Here is a 24329-nt window from a genome sequence, read left to right on the forward strand (position 1 = left end):
AGAAAACTCGCCGCTCATGAAGATGGGCAGCTCGACTTGATAACGTCAAACGCTAAACCTGGAAAATTCACGACGCAATTAGTATGGTTCCCCATCGGGAATCTCGATTTAATGTCCGTTACGATTGCGCGTTATTACCTAATCCTCGGCACCGATCGTTCTGATAATTCTCGTCCGAAGGAGCGATATTATTCCTGATTAAAAGCGAAGCACCGGAAGCTCTCACGCCAAGCATCTGGTATTTGCCGATACGTGGATGACATGCGAGATACCTCGCAATTAAAATTAAAGATCCTTCAAGATTCTTCATATCGTTTAATCGTAAAATATTTTTAAACAGTTTTTTCTCCCCATCATTATGCCGTTTCTCATCATTACGCGGGATTAGAAAAATTAAGAGATAAGTTTGTTCGTGCGAGATGACGAAACACGAACTGAAACCGGATTTGAAGAGCCGCGTCAATCGATGGTATATCGCAGGGAACGTTAATTAACGTTAATCATCGTCCACACTCGGCTGGATCGCGAACGGTAGTTGATCGCGGTGTCAAACGACCATCGTTCGTCTCGCGACGTAATCTCGAACGAGAAAGCGGATATACCGGAAGAGAGAGGGCGAGCGGAGATAAACGGAGGCAATCGCTTGTGAAACAATGCCCAGTTTCGCGATTGGTTCTGCCTGAATTGTTGGCGTTTATTCTCCAACGATTGCGGCCGAGGCCCGTGCCCTTCACGGCCGCAATCGCGAGACTCGCCGCAAACGAGCGATTAGGCTATCGTCCGAAATCGGTACAATCGCGTAGAAATCATGCCGAATCCTGCATTCGACGATAAAATACTATATTCACAATAGAATCATTGTATTACGGAAAATAAATGCATGTAAACAAACAGTAGCTCGAGCATGATTCACGTGTCATATGTAATAAAGAGAAGCAGTAATCACGTAAATTGAGCAATGAAAAAAAAGTAAAGTGACGAAAAATCATCTAATTATAATGTGCAATAATTGCGAAACAAGACTGTTACATCACATCCTCGTTTTCATCGAGAATTTCTTTAAAATTTGAAAGCAAACGAAAACATCTCTCGCGTTATCGTTGAAATGTCACTGTAGAATTTCCATAAAGCGCAAATAATAATAAAACGAATAGAATCTTGAACACGGCAATTCCACGCGTAATTTCACAATCGGCAAAGAAACGATATACGTGTCTTAATGACAGTATTAGATCGCAGTATCGTTCATTATAGATCTAACGAGTACCTCTAGAGTCTCAATTTACTCTTGTAATACTTTGAACACCTCGACGACAGCTATGGGAGCTAATAAAAGTCAGACGGTCGCTAATTTACGCGATTATTTTTGCACAAGCTAATTCGCCGCGACGGCAAAGTCAGCACTCGAAACGCAACGATTATGTAACTGCAACTAGCCAGGAGGAAGCGACGTACGCGTATCATGATCATCGTAAAGGTGCACTCGTAAACTGAGTGTCGTTGAAAAGAAAAAAAAAGAGAGAGAGAGAGAGACAGATAGAAAGAAAGAGAGAAGCGGAAAAAAGAAAGAGAAGCAGAGAAAGACGAAAGGTATTTTTTTTTACGATCCACCATTTCGGTCGCGTGACTCGTCGCGATTATCAGCGCGAACCGCTCATCTTTCTTAATTTATCAGCGACAGGTGGCAGGCCTGCAGGCATTCGTTACGATACCGGTCCAAAGATGATTTCGCGAGCGGTCTACAACGTCAAAATGTGAAAGGGATATGTCGGTCACGTGAGTCGGTACCCTGTTTCATTCAGAGCCTTCTTTTCCATCAGTATCGCTGCTTCGTAAAGCGGCCGATAAGATTGCCATGCGAATTTATGCGGTATTAACGGTAGCGTGAAAGCAACAAAGATGCCATCGCGTTCTGCGCCATTTATTAAATAAGACCTCTCTGCTCTCAAATATTCGCCAAATCATTTCCGCGAGATAAATCCAAGTCGATATTCTTCATTAAAGTTTTTGAGTGCGCTATCAATATAAACAGTTAATATAAAAAGTTTAAGTTATTGTTAAATTTTGCAGATACACATTTCAATTTAATTGAGAATTAATAACATGTTAAAACAAACGATGAAAGACACTTGCAAGGAACTCTCTCGCGGTCAGTGATCGCGAATAATTACAGGTCGCTATCCGGCACCGAACAATCGTAACGGAGACACAATCGCTCTTACTTTCGGTCGGAAGTCGTTTTCGCAATTCGAGATAAGGGGGCTACATCGATCGTTCGCAAGAGAGTTGGTCTTAATAATTTCCGAAGAAATCTCCACGCCTTTCTCTTGTCTCCATTTAAGTCGCGAGGCGATGAAGTGGAGCAGGAAGTGCCTCCGCGAAGCCTGAGAACCGTTTATCTGACAGTTTCCTGCACCGCAATGGTCTACAATTTTCTGTTCGTTGCTAAAATCGTGTCTAGAGTGCGTCTAGATTACCGGTTCGCTGCTTATTGCCTTCGTCTGTGCGAAAAGATTGACCCCATCTAGAAACACTATTGATCGCTTTCTTTCTTTATTCCACGCAATTTCGATAAAGAATATTCGCGATACATACCAAGTTTCGATTAAATGTTCAAATTTGCAATATTGAAATTTGTGCGAACAAGTAGTGAAAGGATTTTAGTGAAAATCGTAAATTTCAGCTAAATTTACTCCAATTTCAATGGAATATTCTGTCGTGAGAAATATAGTCATTTTTTGATGTTACATCATTTTTTTCTCGTACAATTTACATTTCGAAAATTTTGCTGGAACAAAGAGTAAGGTTGAGTAATTTTATTGCAATAATTAATTACGGTAACAGATATGCTGAATGTAAATAAATTTGTAACGAGTCAATTTGAATTCCCTAATAAAGTTAATATGATGATGAGCTAATGAATCGGCTAATAAAGAATTCACAAGGTTAGAGAGATATACGTCGCGTTTCTACGCATCGTAAGAAAAAGAAAAAGAAAAAAAATCGCACGATCCGTTTTCATTCGACATCATCATTCGACACTGTGCCTACGCGACTCCGATTGTGCAAACAATGAGTATGACAACCCGATGTCACGTATAACAAAAGAAGAAACTAGACTCCTTCTCGCATTACACAATGTGCGTGTGCGTCAAATCACGTGGGAACCCGTGAGGTAGGCGAACGCATTGCGTGTCTCTTCTACATCGGTAAGAAGATACGGTAACCCGTATTTACCGATCATATCTGACTTGGGAAATCGCCACAAGAGATACCTAAGTATTACCTGCAAATTGGTTTTATGAAAACTCCGTACTATGCAAATCATAGACGTTTAGTTTCAGTCTCTAATATCGCAGAACTTATTTTTTAGAAAGAAAATAAAAATTATTTAGGAAGGAAATAGAATTCGATGAAATTTTAAAAATAAACAAGTGGTTTTATATTATAATTCTACTTCAAATTTTTCGCAAACTAAGCTTCCCACTCCTGAATACAAGACATTTCTGTTGAATTTTCCCAAAATATAGCTTCGTGAAGCTGCATTCTTTCCTCTCCCTAATATTAAGCGGTTCGAACAAAGAGAAACCCAATTTTTTTTCTATAAGAACGACTTATGCGCGGAAGACCACACGAGAGTCAAAGTTTTTCACTCGGTCGGCGATCGAAGCGGACTTTCAGGTTCTTTGGGACCGGACGAGGAGAAAAGACATCGACCTCGTAACAGAGACGCGTTCAAGGTTCCCGACGGGGCATAATCTCCTTACGCTACCTTTATCACGATGACGTGCCTGCCCGATGCGCGACGGGGCCCACAACAGTGTACTCTCTGCAGGGCCGCGCACACTTTCTCCAATTTGTCATCGACGCGGCGACGACGCCGGCCCGATATATTGCGATATTAATTAATCTTGCGCACATGTGCGCGTCCTCCATCCGCGCGCTATCGGATGCACACGTGCATAACGCGCCGCTCACGTTTCACCACGTGAGATAACGTATACCGGGAGCACAGGTGGAAAGTTTCGCGCAAACACAATCGCGTTACGACCGCGTTTCCGAACCGGCACGGGGGACCCCGTGCCCGTAAATCATACGGGAATGAAAAGCAGCGCCCGCCAAACTCCAACTCTAACCGCACGACTGTTATAAATCTTTTCCTGCGTTTGTTGGGAATATACATGTCGTAAAAACATGTTTCCCGAAAATTTTATGCATTTCCCGATTAGATTCATCGTCAATTGATGGAAGACAGAACTCGTTTTAACATATTAATGGAATTATGATATCAAATTTCACATGCGAGATTTTAAATTAATATTTATAATTATAAATAAATGAAATGTAAAGCACCAATTATGCCGAGATTTAAAATGAAATTTTGCTGCTGTCAATCCTTACCAAAGATATGGCACAAGGAGAGAGAGGGAGAGAGAGAGAAAGCGTATATTTAGAGCACTCTGGAACTCCTCAAGCGCATCAAACACATGAAGTATGAATATGTGTATGTGTATACATGTGAAATGTGAGTAAATAAGTATGTACATGTAGATGGTATCATTAATTGTAGTATAAATAGATGTGAATGTAATTTGCAAATGAGAGAGCATATAAAATGCATGCAGAACAAGAAATATTACATGGAATAGAACACATATTTTGCGTGCAAAGTAATCAAAGAGGCAAGTAATCAATTTGAATCAATAAAGCACACACATATATATATGTTCCTAACTTAAAATCACACATGTTAAAGGCAAAATAACATGTGTATCTGATTTTAAAGCAGGAACAATTGTATGTAATCGATGTATTATTATATCGCAATAACATTTAATTTATTTATTATTTAATAAATGTTCGTACAATTTGCATCTAAAATTGCCAATCGTATATTTGACAGGTCATTTCACAAAGCTTGAAAGCACTGAAACTTGAAAGAGCGTTTAAAGATCGCAATTCTGCACAAAGGCAGCGAAAGAAGATCCTTCGAAGCCCTAGTCCCACAAAGTATCAAAATGTAGGACTACTTTCGAAGTCAGTTCGTGATAGTCGGTACGCTTTGAGGTACTCGCCGCACGATCATTCAAGGCGATGCACGTGCATCGAGAGGTTTGCATGTGTACGCTATGCACCGACATCACCGTCGAGTCGGATAAGATCGGGGACAGGTGGAAGGCTCGTAACACCCGCGATAGTTTGATAGTTTGATCATGTTTGAAAAAACAAAGATTCGGACAGCAGAGATTAGGATGGCAGAGATTCAGCTTGGCTCTCGAAGGATTAAAATTAGTATATTGTTATATACTCGTGGAGATTAGTGTCGAAGACGGCTAAGGAGAACGTGGGAATGGTCTCTGATTATAATGGTAGCATTGATTTCTCGAAACACATAGTAATAAAATATATTTTTAACTCTTTAAGAGAGCAGAAAAATTTTCATATACATAAAATTTAAAAAAAAATGTAAATTTTGAATTTAAAATTAATTTTTGTATGATTAATCTTGACACATATATATTTCCACATAGTCTGATATTCTAAAATTTTCTAATGAATTTTTAGTTTTAGAATGCATTTTTTGCTAAAAATGATTTAAATATTTGATTATTTAAATATATTTTTATTTTTTACGCGATATGTGACGGGTTCATGTCACTTGTAATAAAACTGTTTGATTAATAAGAGAAGAAATAAATAATATTTTATCTGCATTTTTTATAAAAGATATCGAGCGCGCGATATATATGCAGTGTGTATTACTTATTAAGTTTTTATGAATATAAAAACTACGTTCAAAGAAAGATAAATTAGTAGACTATAATTAAAAATGGTGCACATCAAACAGCAAACGGGATATTTTAAAGAATCGAAAACCGTTTACCATCGAACAGATACTTTTTGTTCAGCTTTCAAAAAAAGATCCTATCATTGATACCCGTTAGAAATCCATCTTCTCGTCATATAATTCAGCCTTTCATTTCAATACTGTTCGATCTACTTCGCATTCCACATTTTCAATTCCAATTTTAATTGAATCCTACGCTAATTTTATAGAGTTAAAAATGCGTTATATATTCGTACTTCTAATAATACTTGCGCACTACTGAGTTTAATTATTTTAAGCATGTATCACTTATTGTTAAAATATATATAGCTACTAATATAATATATATTATTATTATATATGAAAGATATACATATAATTATTATATGAAAGAGATTATTCTCTTTCAAATAAAATCATTTTTCATTATGTTGAATATCAATAGAAAATTTTTGATTAAAGTATATGTTATTTTACGCGCGTAATATATATTTAAAGTAACAATTAAAAAAAAATAAAATTTAAATTATACAGATTTTAAGGAAACTTTGCTGCAATTATATTCGCAACAATTGTTTAAATGACGAATAATTTTGGGGAACTTTCAAAAATCATTATCACTGATAAAATATAGAGAATACATTTCTGGCTCATTTTTTTTGTTCATCAAATATATCGATTGACGATGAGTCTACGAGTTTTTTTCGAGTTTGTTCCAAGATGCCAGAATGAACTGACTCTTCCGTTTCTCGATATCTTTTTTCACAGTTACATAAAAGGACCAGACGAATTAAGTCGAGCTTCATTGACGATTTCAGTCGCGTTAGTCGCATCATAAATCGGAGAGTAACAAAATCCCGGAGTCTTTCCGTGTACTTTCTTGCTTGTATTACGGTACACGGAGCAGAGAACAGCGAGACGCGCCGTCTGATATTGTCGTGCCGAGAACGATAATCGGCTGTACATTACGTCAATGACCATAGAGAGGGGAGGGAGGGGAAAGAGAAAGAGATTGTCCGAATGAATGGCGAGGGATCGATACGAGAAATATCGGTTATATGCCACACACGCCTCCTCCTTCTTCCTCTTTGCTCACTCCCTTTTTATTCCTACGTTCCTTCCACAGCCCACTTGGTCGATACGCGACTACGCACCGCACGTGTGTGTGTGTGTGTGCGCGCGCGCGCGCGCGCAAGCCCATATAAATATACGGTCCATACATTATTTATAAATCGCTTATGTACCAACGGCAAGGTCAGATAAGATCTAAAGCTTGCCGAGAGCGAAAGAGAGAAAGAAAGAGAGTTACGCTCGGTGTAACGTATGCGCGGGACTCTCTTATGAGGGTATTACAATCTTTGCAGAGTGACCTATCGTCAAGTCGAGCCTTCTCCAGGTCGCCGACGATAAACGGGAAAGCTTTAGGAACGAGGTCGAAAACGCGAAGGGATTTGTACAAGAGAAGTCGGACGCGAGTCGAGATACGACGAGAGACGCTTCGAAAGTACTTTTAAATCAATCAGATAATTAAAAACATTATATATAAGAGTTTAGAAAAATGATATATTATATAGATGATATAAACATTCGTTGCATACGTGTAAAATATGGCGGCGATGTATCATCGTGATGGAGTATCATGGAAGAGGAATGACAGAAAGAAAGAGAAAGAGGAAGCAGCGAAGCATCGGGACAACAAGCCCTCTCTCTCTCTTTCTCTTTCTCTGCGGCGGTATGTTATGCCGACTCGATTGCAGATAATCATCCTCCGCGCATTGCACCGCATCGAACTTGATCGACTTATAAATCGGTGTTCGTATACAGCGCTTACATACGACGACTCTTGCCTGACGAGATGAGTTATCCAATCGTACCAGGCATAAACATACGATTATACGAGGCAGCCCGCGGGTGCTACATCGATTGAAGAAATGCAAGGAATTGCACCGACTATAAAGAGTATTTGCCAAATACAATGGATAATTCGAGTTGGAATTAAAATCGAGAATTCAAGTTATAATTAAAGAGAGAGATGTGCATTTTTTAATTAGAAGCAGAATATTGTCATTCAATAAGAATATTTTTCTATTATGCGACATCTCGAGTCATGTAATGACAAATTGTTCAAGATAACGATAAAGAATGATAAAATAAAAATGGTGTTGCGTATTTTTTTATTTAAAAGAGATAGAGAAAAAGAAGGAAAGACGTATATAAATAACTTTAAATAGAGAATATTTTTTTAAAATATCGTTTCAATCAATGCGTTTAAAGAATAAATCAAATGATATTTCATTCGATTAAAATATCTTGGCATTTATATCTAAAAATATATAGATATAAATTTTAAAAGAATTACAATAAAGTCAAGTATAATAATCTAACATCAAAATCAGAAATAAGTATAACTTGATTATACAAGAGATCGATCGAGATTTTTTTTAATCAGATTAATGTTCCCTGTCGAAACGAGGTGCGGTGCGACAGCGACCTAATGTCGCTCGGTCCTATAACGATCGCAAATTATCCATCCGATTCCAGCAAGCATACATCCCGACGGATTACCCTCTCAGATCCGTAAGCAATATCTCATAGAGCAGCCGACTTGTGTTTAGCCTATCACGAAGTGGATGTCCTTGTCGTGACCGTGAGGCTAATTGCACGAGGTGGTCAGCACGAGAAAGAATGTTGGGAAAGGATAAATGGTTCGGTGATGTTGGGGCGATGGTAGTGGTGACGACGATGCGAATGAGAAGACAAAATATCGTGCTGATCCTGCGGAGGATGTCGCCTGAAGAGCGGCAAACAGCTTCTCGGCCGCTTCATTTTGTTCACGGCTTCACCATCCATCATCCTAGGTCCCTCCCGCCCCTCTTTCTCTCTCTCTCTCTCTTTAAAGGACGCCTTGGCGCGCGATCCTGAACGCGGGACGTTCGCTTATAAGCTCCATCGAAAAGATGGATGACGAAGGGTATTAAGTTTTTGTATCTTCTAATACTTTTTCTACGCGTTGCGCAATGCGTATCGCAGCCGCGAGAAAGAATTGTGAGCGGAAGTTGCTGCGAAAAAAGAAGAGATTAATTCCGCACGAAATTTCTTTTGAATTTTTAGAGTATATCACGAATAAGTTTACGCTCGAATAATCATTTATTATCGCTTTCAATCTCTATGTAAAAATAAATTCACGAAGACTGTCCATATATAAAGAGCGCGAATCGTCGAAATGCGTTTTTTGCGCAAACAAATTGCGGGAAAGCGCGGCACACTTTTCAAAATAAACCGCTCGAAAGATCATCGTCGCGCGGAATCGTCGTGACATCGGCAACAAGACGGCGCGAGATAGAAAGTTAGAGACTAATTTGATGTCATTGGCGTCCGCAAAGAGCACTCTCGAAAGAGTTCCTCGGCCGCTTTCTCGTTCCTTCTAGTAACGCAGACACGCGCAGATATCTTTTCTATAATCTTGAGCAGCGACCCGTTGCGGAAAAAACGATCGAGTATCGCCCGCATAAAGGTCTGTAATTTGAGAGAAGAATACTCCGGGTCGACCGGAAATCATCGAGAAAGAGAGAGAGAGAGAGAGAGGGGATTTCACGGATGGAGTGGAGAAGAAAGCCATCTCTTCGCGGGATGCTCAGGTGAATATCCCCGCTATATCCCCGAAGACGTAAATACGCGGAAATCGCGCACTACCGAGAACGAGAATTTCTCGTTAAGAGAAACTCCGTAAATGTAAAGTCCGACCGGCGCAGGAGATCGCTCATTCAAGTGGATACACGAATTTTCCCGGAACTCTCGAGAATCCATAGAGAGAAACGCGGCTCTTTTTCTGACTGATCCTCGAACCTAAGGTTACGAGAATAAGATAGTAGAAAATATATGCTAAACTATTCGAACATTTTTAATCAGCAATAATAATGAAATTGATAATTGGCAATTTTTTGGCATTGACAAATAATTGGAAGATTTTAAATTTTATAAGAAAGTGAAAATTACAGCCAAATAAAAGAAAAAGAATCTATTTTACTGGAATGCTTTTCAATGTTAAAAATGTTCGCAAATATTTAAAAAAATACAAGATTTTTCGCGCAAAGTTTTATAAATATATGCTAAATTATTCGAACATTTTTAGTCAGCAATGATAATGAAATTGATAATTGGCAATCTTTTGACGTTGACAAATAATTGGAAGATTTTTAAATTTTGTAAGAAAGTGAAAATTACAGCCAAATAAAAGAAAAAAAAATCTATTTTACTGGAATGCTTTTCAATGTTAAAAATATTCGCAAATATTTAAAAAAATACAAGATTTTTCGCGCAGTTTTATAAATATATACTAAATTATATATTCGAACATTTTTAGTCAGCAATGATAATGAAATTGATAATTGGCAATCTTTTGACGTTGACAAATAATTGGAAGATTTTTAAATTTTGTAAGAAAGTGAAAATTACAGCCAAATAAAAGAAAAAAAAATCTATTTTACTGGAATGCTTTTCAATGTTAAAAATATTCGCAAATATTTAAAAAAATACAAGATTTTTCGCGCAAAGTTTTATAAATATATGCTAAATTATTCGAACATTTTTAGTCAACAATGATAATGAAATTGATAATTGGCAATTTTTTGACGTTGACAAATAATTGGAAGATTTTTAAATTTTGTGTGTAAGAAAGTAAAAATTACAACCAAATAAAAGAAAAAAATCTATTTTACTGGAATGCTTTTCAATGTTAAAAATATTCACAAATATTTAAAAAATTTCCAAGATTTTTTGCACGCAAAGTTTTATAATTGTGCCTCTTATATCTCTTATAGGCACATTTAGTTCGCAAGCGGCCGATGAAATTGGATTCAATTCATCAACTCCTGGTTAAATGGTCTACGAGCGAATATGGGTGGCTTTCAAGCGCGATAACGCTCGAACGGAGCTCAATAAGAGCGGCGAAGGCTTTATCGCTCATTGAAATTAATGATACTCGACGTGGTCTCGTCGACGATAGTGGCGCATTTTTCTTACGTCCTGACAGGTGATTATGCCGGTGAGATCTCGGAGTAATTGTTTACAGCACGCTTATTAAATATACACGGTGTCTAAAAAACACCCAATCGATCACAAGTGTAGATTCATTAAAGATTACAAAGAATTACAAATGAAAAAAAAAATAAGAGGACGACGATTATTTATAACCTTTCAATATTTTCCGTTCATTACTTCTGAATTCACCGAGCTTTTGATAAAAGACAAAAGAAATTTCACAGGCTTTTTAACTTCCGGAAAGAAAGTTATCCCACACATACATTCCAATCAAATAAAAAATTACCCAGACAAGACATTAACAATAAGTCTTTGGCCTAAAGAAAGATCCCTGAGATCCCGCGCAAATCGACCAAGTTTTCAATGAAGCCCTTATAAAGGTAGAGAGCCGTGCGTACAACGGCTTCTATGGACGAAGGTTGCGCGAAGAAAAAGCTTCGATTCGACGGAAAGAATATATATACGTCTTTTCTCTTTCTCTCTCGCTCCTGCTTTCTACCGGCTCGATTAATCGGCCGGGGGCTATTCGATCGAGGATGAATGCACCGTAAGACGACGGCCCACCTCATCGTCGCTACCTCCATTCACTAGGAACAATCTACAGGCGGTTTCATTTAGCGTCATCGTCAACCCGGCTTTTATCTCTCTCTCTCTCTCTCTTTTCTTTTTCCTACACGTACCGTTACGACTGGCTGCCCGCCTTTCAGTAACTTTCTGTCTTTTTGTAACAACGCGTTAGGGATGAGAATGGTCACTCTCTGCTCGATCGTCATTACGGATCGCGAGATGCTTCATTCGCGTCACGACGGAATATCAATGGATCATTTAATTAATTTCTTCGTCGTGATTTATATATTTATGCCGTCTTCAATTTCGATCTCCTAATATTCCTAATCAATGTATCGAATTAAAAATCTGAGTGATTATTTCAGCAAAAAATGCAAATTTTGAAAGATTCATCTATGTTTATATATGTCAAAATCTAATTTAATTAATTAATTGATCTATATGTTTATATATGTCTAATCCGCTATTTAACTTATTATTATGCAAACACTGAGAAAATGTGTTAGCGTGTTACACATACACAACATTCGTCAAAGGAACACGAGAAGTAGCGAATAAACGTGTCACAAACGCAGCTTGCGGAAAGAAGAGAGTGATGGAGCAACTCTAGCACCTAATAGCAATTTATTATGCCCTTTCATCCCGATGTAAAATGAGCTTGCATACATAGAGATATTCGCTTTATCACCGCAGTGTGTTTCAAGCTTGTAATTGAAGTGACAGTCCTCAAAGCTCGCGCTCCCGAAGGGGAACGAAACAAATACGTATCGAGATCGAGCAAACGATACATCATATATACATACATACCACCGGACATAACAGTACTTTGCTTATGGCTCACGTCGTATTCCAACTAAATATGCGGCTAACAATGGGCAGGTTATGCATGTGGAACGGATGAAGTTTCGACCAACCGGCACGCAAGACCGGAATAAACTACAAACTAGTCGCGGCCCCATAAATTGCAAATACCGTACTAACCGTAAAATGGAAAAAAAAACAATATCGTCTTTTTTATTTAAATTAAATTAAATAAGAATTCTCTCTGCACATATTTTTTAAATGGACTGCTAATAAAGAGCTTTTTACATATTTTATTTTCTTTTCTTATATTTTAATTTTATATGATGTTATTATCAATTTTTTCTCTAAAACAAGGACAAGTTTCTTTGCAGGAAAAAAGTTCTATGAATAAATTTAGTACCAGATATAATTCGTATATCTTGTATTCAAAATCATTATTTGAAGTCTACTTTAATTTCGAAGCTGAAACACTTCCGTGACATTTCCGATGCTGTCAAAAATTCTCCGTGCGTCGATGACAAGCCCAAAATTTTTATTGCACGATGATGGTCTCCTGCATATTGATGTGCGCTTCGAAATATAAAGTCATATGATTTCAACACTATATAAATTCGTGGCGATGACTATTATAGCACCGAGCAATTTAATATTACACGTTTCGATTACGATAACCCTTTTTTCTGAATGTGTGTGTGGTACCCAAGTCATCAACGTTTACAAATTTCAACAATTCCTCGCAGAAAATTTTCGCCGCAAGCTTTGATCCACGTCTACGATAAATAAAGATTGTCACGAACTCAAAGATTTCTGTTAAATATTCGGCAGTTTATGCCAATTCCAGAAATTTTTAATAACTAGTGTAAATAAAGATTTTTCATACCATATTATGTGTGCATGTTAAAGAAATTAATTTAAAATAATTAGATATTCAAGATATATATTCATTATTTAACGACATTTTTTTCTCAACTCTGTACGATACTTTTTGTAAGAAAATACGACATAGTGATCTTTATCATCTGTATTAATAATTTCTGGTGGCCGTGACAAAAGCAGCAGATGCGTTTGAACAGAAATTTATATTCCGCAAGCACGCGGATATCCGCGCTATCTCATATTGTACGCACATTATACGTGTGTACGTAGATATAATCACGAAATCGTAAATATCAGAGGGAATGTTTCGAGTCATGTCGAATCACTGAACATCTCGCTTATTCAATTTACAATCATGTATGTTGTAAACTTATCGTCTCTCAATAGCTATTATTTTCTACCTGTATCACACAAGCAATAATTTTATAAACACATATACATTATTTTAAAAATATTCATAGTAAATAAATGCGCTTAATTTTCAGGTAAAAATTCAACAAGTTAGTTAATGATTATAAAAATTAAAAATTAAGAAAAAACAATATTTATAGGAATGATGCGCGAAATTGACGTAGATCACCTTAACAATTCATAGATTGCGTAGCTGTATCTCAAGAAGGTCGCGTATCTGCGCATGCAACTGATAGTGATCATCTCCGTTCATCGGGGGATAAATTGTTATCGAATGACGGCCGTTTTCGTGTAACCGTTATTATAATCGTGCAGAACTCGCGCGCGAACAAACTGAAATAAACAGCCTCCAATTTTATAGCCTTGCCGTACCTTTTCTTTAGTACCTTACGGTTTTCGCAAAGATCGGCAATAACCGGTGCAGTATTACTTTAATTAAGACCACCAATGTATATCCCCCTAACAATATTAATTAAAATGTCGTAAAGTTTTTTTCCGTATGCATTTAATTACTAATTATCCATCGGACACGCGAAAAAAAACGACCCTGACAACGAAAATTATTCCCCGGCTGAGGAAAAAATACGTCTCTCTCGGACCGAAATGAAAACCTGATTGCGTATCTGGCGCGTTATCGTAAAAATACACAAACAATAAACCGAGAACTAGCTCGGCCGCTACTGGAATGTTAATTCGCGTAACCTTCTTTACCTTGTTCGCGTCGCTCGAAGAAGAAGAGTTTTTGTAATAAAGTTTCGCAATAAACGCGAGATAAAAAGGATGTTATATGAAACAACATTCCGCTATGATACGGTACAGGATATGTTTGTGTACTGTCTTAAAAATACGTTCCGTGTTTATCTTTTCGATCACATTTTCAAATTTTTCGCTTTACTCGTATAATTGATGAATATAATATTTACTCATTTACTTTTAATCACGATACAAGCTTTTTCACAATATGCATTAACCGATGCAATGGAAAAAATGTACGATGTGTCCGTTATGCCGATAATGTCCGTGACTCGATTGACAGTAATTAATGGTTTTTTCACATTTCATCAGTGTTTCCAACGTAAGAGTTATCTGCGCACGCTAATCGCAAAACAAGCAGGCATCCAATTTCATTAGAAAGTGAAATTCCATTCTGAGCGATAGATTGTTGTTCGATTGCCACGAGATCCCATCAACGAGACAAAGCAGATAAAGGCGAGAATGAAAAAATTGCCAACACACCGACGTCAATTGTGTAATAGTGCGCGTTAATTATCATCCGTCGAATCCGAAATTTTCCTATTAATTAAATATCGTACGCATCGATCAAGTTATAAACACTAGTATCACTAAAATAAGAATTGTATGTGCGTATTATATATGTGTATAATTTTCATTGCATAAAGGGATTATTAAATTAATTATTTCTAACAATATTATTAAATTAATTATCTCTAGATGCTCAGTATTTTGCGACATATGCACATATATATTATAAAAATTAATAAAGATTCATCGGACTTAAAATCAATAGCCTTCTGTGAATAGATAATAATTTTCTCCTTATAATTAATATAAGATTTAATTAAAGATTGCAGTATTATAAAACGGACATTTTCGTTGAAAAATCAGGAAATTGATAGGAAAGGAAGATATACATATTGGCGAAAGCCGGGAGGAAGCCCGAGGTACCGTAAGACATCTCGGAATCGTTTCACCGGATCAAAATTTAAGGTACGTCCCGACCGCGTCTTGAGCCCTCTCACCCCAGGAAATTATTTCTCGAAGGCACTTACAAAGGCGCTCACGAAGAAGTAATCGGACTCTGAAAATACCAAGCTGCACGCCGATAATGGCCGGTCACGAGCGAGTATGGCCCAAGGGTCTCTTTAGTCAAGAACAAGAACGTACATATGCGCGTAATAAGACCGATTTCTTTTGTTAATCGTATTTTCTATCGTACCAAGTACGATTGTATATTCTCGCGGTGCGCCCGCTGAAATTAGATCTTGTGATATACGAATGAGATATGTAAGTCTGGAAATACCTCCTTGAAAGGTAAATGAAAATCAATTCTTTTCCCATTTGTTTTCCCCTGCTAAGGTACAAAATCTCACGGACCGATTTATAGATATAATTTACAGATTTCTAGGGAGTTAACAACATAATACTAGCCACCTTTGCTTGGAAAATAACGCGCAATCTCTCGAGAGGCAACAAAATCGATTGACGAATTAACGTCAAATTTTTTGCTTGCTATCTTATCGCGCGACCGAATTTACGAAAGGATCGATACAACAGCCAACGGGTAAAGAAACATTGCGTCGCACATATGCATACGTTATTTGCGGTCATATGGGAGAGACGGAGAACATCCCGCGCGAAGAAGCGAGACGGAGAGAATAAACCGATACGGAGATACCGCATCCATGCGAAAGTCGACAGGCCAACAACTCTCGGAGGGGGCCTTCTTCTCTCGTAGGGGTGCTGGAGGAGATGGCTGGAATGCACCGAGAACAGGTCGCAAGGCTGCCGACATTCCGAAATTTGCAACGGCGCGAGGACCAGGAAAAAAACAGCCGTGTATTGGCGAACATTGAACGCGCGCGAACCAACTTTCGCAATCATCCCGTTTTAATCCGTCAGTGTTCTTCGAAATACGCGAAATAATAATTCATCGATATATAAAAGAATTAATATATAATAATAATTTTTATTAAACTTCGATTTATATGTTGAAATTGAACTAAAATTTTTTTGCACGTATAGAAACGCGAAAAGCTTCAGGGATATGAATGAATACGAACAGGAAAATAATACTTTGATGTTTTATCCTTAAATTTTATATCGAAATATCACATTGATCTGTATAAAGAGATAAAAATACAGATATATAACGTAAATGATACTTATTCAATTTTCAATTTAGATATATCGTAAGGATAATACAAATTTGCGCAAAGCTGGAAAAAGATTCTAGTATTGAAAATTGAAAGATTTTTTTTCTTATTACTCTAACATTTATGTTAAATTTTTGATGTATGCCTTTTTTACATGTACATGAATACAGAATTAATTCTTAAGATAATAAAAGAGAGATAAATGATGTATCTAAGCTCTTATTTACATATATTGAATATTTGAGCAAAAATCAATCCGTTGTATCATTGTAAAGTGGGATGAAGATGGAGTTAAAAGATAGCATAATCAATTTCGGCAATTAATGAAGTATTAAAACAAACGGTAAAATGATAACCGAACAGACGGCTAAAGAGACGGTTTTTTCGCGTGCAAAAAAAAAATACGCATCTACAAAGTGACAACGATTCCGCTATCACACGTTTCCTTTTTTCTGTCCTCGGTACCGTAAAGCATGAATTAATTTTTAACGTTTTTATTACGTTTCTGTCCCCTCTCTTTCCTCTCTCCTTGATTTTTACGAGGCCATTCACTCATCAGCGAAAAGACTTGACCGTAAATAAAAATCATACGAGACGAAAAAAAGCAGAACTATAAAGATTCCTTTCTCGTTCTGATGTATACGCGCACCAGAAGCTGTATTTATATCCCTGATCGTGACGTGGCGATATCTCGCACGCACTTTAAAGAAGCAAGAGCTTATTAAGCATCGTTATTCTATTCTTATCGATAGGAAGCAATTTTACGTTTAATTAATATAATAATACACGATAAACAATATCAGTTCTTATTTTCCCAAATTTCAAGGATTGTCGCTCCCAAAACTTGTATTGTATTCAACATCGACTTGTGTTTAGTGTTCGTACACGATTAAAAAAGGAAATTTTTTCATATATATGTACTAAAATCGTGTATGCAATATATGTATGATGTTAAGGTGCAAGCCGGTTCCAAAATATTCTTTTACTACTAAGCAATTTCTTTTAACGCGCCAGATTTTATAATACGCTCTCTTGAGACATGCTTAAATTGCCGCGTAATTGTTGCTCGTTCTGCGCGTATGATTATCCAAAAAAAAAAAGAAAAAAATGCGCGCTTACAAAGCAGCGAGATCGAAAGCAACCTAAACGTCAAATTGCCGCGAAAAAAAGAAGCGTATGCCATGTGGCAAGCGACTGCGCAACATGACTCTCAGCATAATACAGCGGTAATATCCATCCTGTATGCAAACTTATGCGGCGTCTCGCGAATCGTTATTATTCGTACGAAAAAAAATCTCGCTATTCTACGATATTTCTGCCTATTTTCTGTATGCCGGAACTGCTTTTGCCCGTTTCACACTTTATACGTATACGCGACACTCGTGTGAATTATGTAATAATTTAAACGACTCGCGCGATGCAGTCGAAGCATTAACGTCCGTCGAATAAACCCTCATTCTTACTTACATCGATCTAGAATGTTGCGCAGCTGGGTAAAGTTAATGAACCGCGACTATCGTGGTGCAACTAAGCCGGAAGATCGGATGTCACCTTGAAGGACATACGAAAGGGGTAAACGAAACGTCGTACGTAGGTCCCGGCGATGGGTCTGCAAACGACGGCTGCGGCGGAACTTACATAACATCAATGTTCCGAGTAACAGGTCCTTCGTTCCTTCTCTTTGCTCGTTCTCAAACTCGGGAAGGAATTCGAGTATGAGTGAGAAGGAACAGAGTTGAGTCAGACGCTCGAGTATAAGAAAGAGAAAGAGAAAAGAAGATGGACAGAGATCACATCACAAGAAAGATAAGAGAGAGGAAGAAAAATGAACCATTTAGTATTATCCTAGAATAAAAAAAATTCTCTTTCTTTCTTTCTCTCTGTTTAAAAGCCAAAAAGAATACATATGTGAAATAAAAAATAATATATATGAATAAAATATAAGATATATAAGATTCTAAATGACTAAATGTTTTTTCGAATAATATATTATTTGAATAATATCGAATTGATTTTTTTTAGAAAAAAAAGAGACCATTATTTATTGCAAATTTCCAACTTTTCGTATGTATCTTCACAATAAAACTTTAAATACCGTGAAAAATTTCTGCAAAAAATACTCCACTGAAAACTAACTGAAGAATGTAATTTTATTATATTCTCTCAAATTTTGATTCGTCATAAAAACCGTTAACAATCAATTTTAATTTATAAAATTATTAATGTCTTATTTGTTTCGCCAAAAAATTTCATTTTAAAATTTGTCATTACAAAGACATAATTTGGAACAATTTTGACATTCTACATAACGTTACAAGATACTAAAAAAATAGGAAAAAAGAATTATACGTCGCTTTGTGATTGTCATATAATGTGCGAATTTATAATAACTCGTTATTAAATTCCTCTCTTTGTACGAAATTTTATTTTAGATAGAATAGACTACATTTTAGAAAAAAAAGATCTTAAAAAAGACAGATGCAAAAACGTTTCAACTAATAAAATGCATAATTAACTTGATTAATAAAAATTTCTTCTCATGCGAATAATTCTACCAACTCTATTCGTGCCACATACTCTTCGTAAATCTTTCGTATCAATCTAAATGCTCAATAACCACAACTCCATATACTCATATATTTATGCAAGCGAAAATAGAGAAGGAAGAAAGAAGGGGGGAGGGGGGGGGGAGAAAGCAGAAGGCGCGCGGTAGCGAAAGAGGAGGAGCCGAAAAGAGAACGAGGAAGAGGGTTACAGGGAAGACGGAGACGGTAGAAGTCCATCAAGCAAAACTCACCCTGTTGCATTCCAGAGCCTCCGCGCTGTGCTCCTCCTTCTGCTTGAAGCAGCTGCTGCACTTGCTCTTGTTGAATATGTTCGGCGCGAACTTCCTGCACTCGGCGCCGGTGCCGCGAACGCCGCCCGTCGTGCCACCCGACATCGCGACACGTGCGAATTAGTCGCGATCGTTACCGAGACACAGCATCGCCTTCCTTCGTCCTCTTCGTCGCCCTTCGATCTGTCCTTCCGTCCAGCTTCTGTTCCAGCGCCGCTCCGGTTCCCTCGTCGGAGAAGAAGTCGCCTCTTTCGCACTCGAAAACGCAAATGTCACTTTCACGCACAGAGTCTCTCGGGCGCGAGCTCTCCTCCGTCGATGTAGAAATCTCGTTTAGCGCGATAACGCACGCCCCGCTCTTGACGGAAGCCCCCTTACGGGATCGCGAACGCCGAGGTCGTTGACGTCGATCGCGCCGGGAATCTTCCGCGAGATTTACCGCCAGCTGTTCGGCGACGCGGTAACGTCGACTCTCGATCGGTTTTTCGTCGAAATTGCTCGACGAGCGAGAGAAACTTCTCTCGAAACCCTCGTTCGAAAAACACGCCGGGGAAAACCGCTATTTTGACAGTCCCCGATCCTTGTGCGAAAGGAATCTTTCATTCGCGGATGCGGATCCAGTTCATCGATCTCAATTGACGTGGAATTCCGAGCGTCACGTGTTTACAATCGCGCGTGTTTACAATCGGCACTGCCGAACGAGCGATACGTATGCACAACCGTTCCGTTCGTACAACACACTATTCATCAACTGTCAATACGATCCGAACACTCGCTTCGTCTCACTCGGCGCGTGCACACACTCGCGCGTTTTCTCCGTACATATGTACGTACGTACGTATCCCGACTTCGATCGATGCGGCGCAATATCTCCGACACTCCCGAGAAAGCACGTGGATTAACGAGAGAGAATCCCGCTTTCGCGTTATCGAGTGTCAGGAGAGACCCGACAGCTACCGCTGGCACCGGGGATTCGCTCGACGCACGTGCGCGATGTTCACGTCATTGACGGACGTGATCTCGCAATCTCGTAGCGCACTTCAGGGCGTTCGCGAAAAGACCGATTCGTCGAACGCGTACATCAATCCGCCGAATGTAGCGCGTATATCGCGATAAGAGGGAATAGAAGTCGGTTTCGCGCAACGTTCGTTCACTCCCGGCCGAATGTCACCGCGAGGAGGGAGGAATCCGAACGCGTAATCCTAATCCCGCGATAGAGGAACGCGCGCGCGCGCGCGCGCGGCGACGATTACGCGATGACACCCGACACGACACGATACGACATAACGCGAAACACGACACGCACACTTATTACGACGACGGCACGGCGCGTCGCGCTGCCGTCCACAGTGACAGTACGCTCGCGCGGACGTCCATCTGCGATCTGGTCCCGTTTAACTCTATCTGCGCGCTCCGACTTGCGCTCCGCTACGACTCTCACCCGGCCGACCGCGCAACGCACTATACTTCGCGTCACTACGCGCCGTCGCGAATATAGTCCCTCGCCTACGCCCGCGCCATCGCGACGCGACCGCCCGAACTCGCGATTTCGCGCGCACCTTCACTCCTCTCCGCCGAGACCCTGAAAATTTACAACAGATTTCTAGATTTTTATATGTATATATTTAATTTGTATAAATTGTTTTTAAAAAATCTTCAATTCAAGTTATCCGCTACGTTTTTTTAAATATTCTTCTGTTATTTAATTATCTTTCATATTTATTATTAATTAAGTAAATTTAATGCAAAAGAATTTGGAAAAATCTAGCTGATGATGATTTGAATTTCGCGCACAAATTACGAGGATCAAAATATATCGCTTGTTGATGCTCGTTTAAGCTCGTATCAGAGATTACGTATTGAAAATTGTTTTCATTTTCGACGATATATGAATTTCGCGATACAAACAATGCAAAAGATGCAGTTAAAGCAGATCGATAAATCGATTTTCGAAATGTTATCGAAATGACTCTTGGCTTTACTCATCCTTCCCATACGCTTCGCCTCTTTCTTTCTTTCCAACGCAAATATTTATTCAATTCGACTTACATGCTCCTTTCATGATGTAATTCTGTAAAACGAATCGCAAAATACCTTTTAAATTTGATCTTTAAATAGAGACGACGCGCACTCGACGATCTCGCTTTGGATAGTTAAACATGGCGTATAAATAGATAAGATGTTCCATCGTAAGTAGATGAAGTGCCACCATTATCCATCGTTATAATGATGACACAACCACTTTTTAATACGCTATGATTCAAACTATCGAGAAAAACTAGATTCAACTTTATTCATACCATTTATCAGATTGAGATTCTGCTCATATTCTTTAAAATTGAATATATTAACCTTTAACATAAATTTCAGAAATCTCTATAATACAATAATTATATTTCGCTACAGTTATTAACAATTTAATATGAAAATAAATCTCAATTAGCTTAAATTAAAAATATATATCATTAATCCCATACAGTATGCATCCAAAAGACATTCAGAAGGCGTCATTTGCCCGAAAAATGACAAAGAAACGATCCACTTACCTTCTCGCGTTATTCGATGCGAATTTGCATCAAAACTTGGAAGGCGCCTTCATATACCACCGTGTTCAAGAGAAAATTCAAAACTGCGACAACTACTCGAGTCACGCGAGTAACGCGCGCGCGGGCGCTCTATCAGCTGATTTTTGCGTCCGGTTCGACGAGTCATGTTTTTTCTTCCGGTCCGAGTAGACCGCCGTTTCAGTATCTGCGGGATCGACGGCGAAGATGGTAGATGAAGCTGGTGACAGGTTCGTAGGCCGAATTATTCTCCGCACCGTTCGCGAGATCCGACGCCTTTTCCACGAGGAAAACGTCGCCGGGACGCATCGTCGCGACGCGATCTCCATCGCCGTCGAAACCAAATTAACCTCAAAGTCAGTGCGGTATCGCGTACGGCGGATTTATCTCTCATAACAAAAAATCTCTTGCCGCCGTGTGCCCGATCCTAGGTACTTGAGCGAGTGTTAAATCCCTGAATTTACGGCCGAGATGATACCGTGAAATGCAGGAAACGTCATTCTTTAGTCGCGACTTGAACCCACGCTTCGTTAGAGCGGCTCGTGTAAACTGCTGTCACTTTCGCCGTCGTTCTCAAGCTTTATATGTATATACATATATACGTATATATATATACATATATATATTGTACTTTTTATTATTGTGATATTTAATCGCTATCGAATCATGATGCCGAAACGAAAATACGGTACGCTGGTCCTGATTTCTCGCCGGTTTCAGAAACGCACTTGCGCGACCAAAACAAGCGTAGCATTGATTAACTTGATCGATGTCTTACATAACATGTAAACGAAAGAAATTCCGGAAAGCATTGCGATTTCTAATATATTGCTTATTATTCAGTATTTAATGCATGCGTTGCATCTATTTAATATATACTCGCATGTGATAATCGAAAAACGAAACTTAATCTTTCTATTATACGACAAGAATTTTTCGACCTTGTTATAAAGAAATTTTATAGCTATAAGTATGCATAGTTTTGGCACGTCGACATGAGAATTTACATAAATTTTGCGTGCACAATCGCATTGCAAAGTGTAATATGATAATTATGAAATATTAAAATAATAGTAAAAATAATAATTTGCATATTTATATTCCTCCTTTCTAGAGATGAGTCCTTTAGTGTTGCCATTATCAGAGAAGTATACGACAGTGAAAATGCTCATGAGACATTTGAATATGAGCTAGAAAGAGCGTTAGAATCAGAATGCAGTTTAATTGTTATCGAACCATCGAAATTAGGTGACGAAACCTCTAGATGGATAGCAGTGGGAAATTGTCTTCACAAGACCGCTGCATTGTCAGGTCTTGCCGCAATCATTACAGGTTTGTTTAATTTATGTAAGAATTATTTGCATATAATAAGTGAAATAAATAATATATCTTACAATGCTTGTACATACTTTTTTCAGGAATACTCTGGGGCGACCGGCCATACATTTGTGGGCCACTAGGTTTTATAGCAGTCATATCTTGTGGATTATATACAGTCTCTTGGCAATTTGATCCTTGTTGCCAATATCAAGTAGAGACTGATACTTGCAAATTACCACATGTAGAGCTGTTAGCTGTTCTAGGTCCTTCGTCTCCCACATTTCTAGTAAGGAAAGATGATACAAGGAGACGAATTCTTCACACGACTATTACATTGGCAGCTCTCAGCATTACTGCCTGGAGAGTGTATCAGGCGTTTAAATGAGAAAGTTATTACTGGCATTGATTTTGTCTTAAGCCAGAACAAAACAATAAGGTGAATCATATATTATATCTGTCATATCTTTTGCAATAGTAGATTTATAATAGAACACAATTTCTTAACACTAATAAGAACGAAACTCTATTTATATTTCTTATTTTGACTCATATTCTTCCATATTTCTTCATAGGTAAATACTGCTTATGTGATCTGACTAAACTACATAAATGCAAGTAAAAGCCAGATTTTACTCAAGTTTTTACATTGGCATGTCATTTCCTTAAGATTTTACATTGTTATATTCTTTAATCTCCATCTGGGAAAAATTGTAAAAGATGATTGTATTACAAAAGTTGCAAAAGCCATATATACATACATACATACATTTATATATATATATATATATGTGTGTATATATATGTGTGTGCGCGCGTGTGTGTGTGCGCGCGCGCGCACGTATGCAATTTCTGAAACTGGAGAAAAAAAAGATATTGACATAAGTGTTCTTAGAATTATGAAATTTGCAACAGTACATATGGATTTAGCATGTATTTTTAGATTGTAAATATAAAATAGGTAGAGAAAGAATAAAAAGAACACACACAGTATGTATGATATCAAGGATATGTTGCCTAGATTTTCTCACCCAACAGAACAATCTACATTGAAATATTAAAAGAATAAGTTGACTATAAGTATAAAAGCTTAATGTATTTTTTTAGGCTTTGATTATTTTATTAACCATAAATATGTAGAGTAAGATATATTTTTTTCATCACAATTGCGCGTATAAAACTTTTTATCGTTT

General features: G+C 38.0%; 2 protein-coding genes across 5 annotated transcripts in view; one reads left to right on the top strand and one right to left on the bottom strand.

Annotated features, from left to right (window-relative positions):
• The window catches only part of Osp (myosin phosphatase Rho interacting protein outspread), a 164107-nt gene extending 143386 nt beyond the window's left edge, over window positions 1–20721 (bottom strand). For all 4 annotated transcript variants that reach the window (XM_083107644.1, XM_083107643.1, XM_083107646.1 and 1 more), the window contains exon 1: window positions 19217–20721. In XM_083107644.1, coding sequence (XP_082963770.1) covers window positions 19217–19360 — 144 coding nt within the window. In that variant the 5' untranslated portion in view covers window positions 19361–20721. The remainder of the gene's footprint in view (window positions 1–19216) is intronic.
• Window positions 20722–21889: 1168 nt separating this feature from the next.
• Window positions 21890–24129, top strand: Pmi (Transmembrane protein Pmi). Its single transcript, XM_083107649.1, has 4 exons — window positions 21890–22049; window positions 22934–23151; window positions 23238–23575; window positions 23712–24129. Exons 1-3 carry the CDS (start codon window positions 22027–22029, stop codon window positions 23522–23524), a joined length of 528 nt encoding a protein of 175 aa, XP_082963775.1. The 5' UTR covers window positions 21890–22026; the 3' UTR covers window positions 23525–23575; window positions 23712–24129.
• Window positions 24130–24329: the final 200 nt, after the last annotated feature.

The sequence above is a fragment of the Camponotus vicinus genome, unplaced genomic scaffold, assembly GCF_025532165.1.
Source record: "Camponotus vicinus isolate PSW18456_S1 unplaced genomic scaffold, iyCamVici1.0 SCAF_9, whole genome shotgun sequence".
In the NCBI taxonomy this organism is placed as follows: domain Eukaryota; kingdom Metazoa; phylum Arthropoda; class Insecta; order Hymenoptera; family Formicidae; genus Camponotus; species Camponotus vicinus.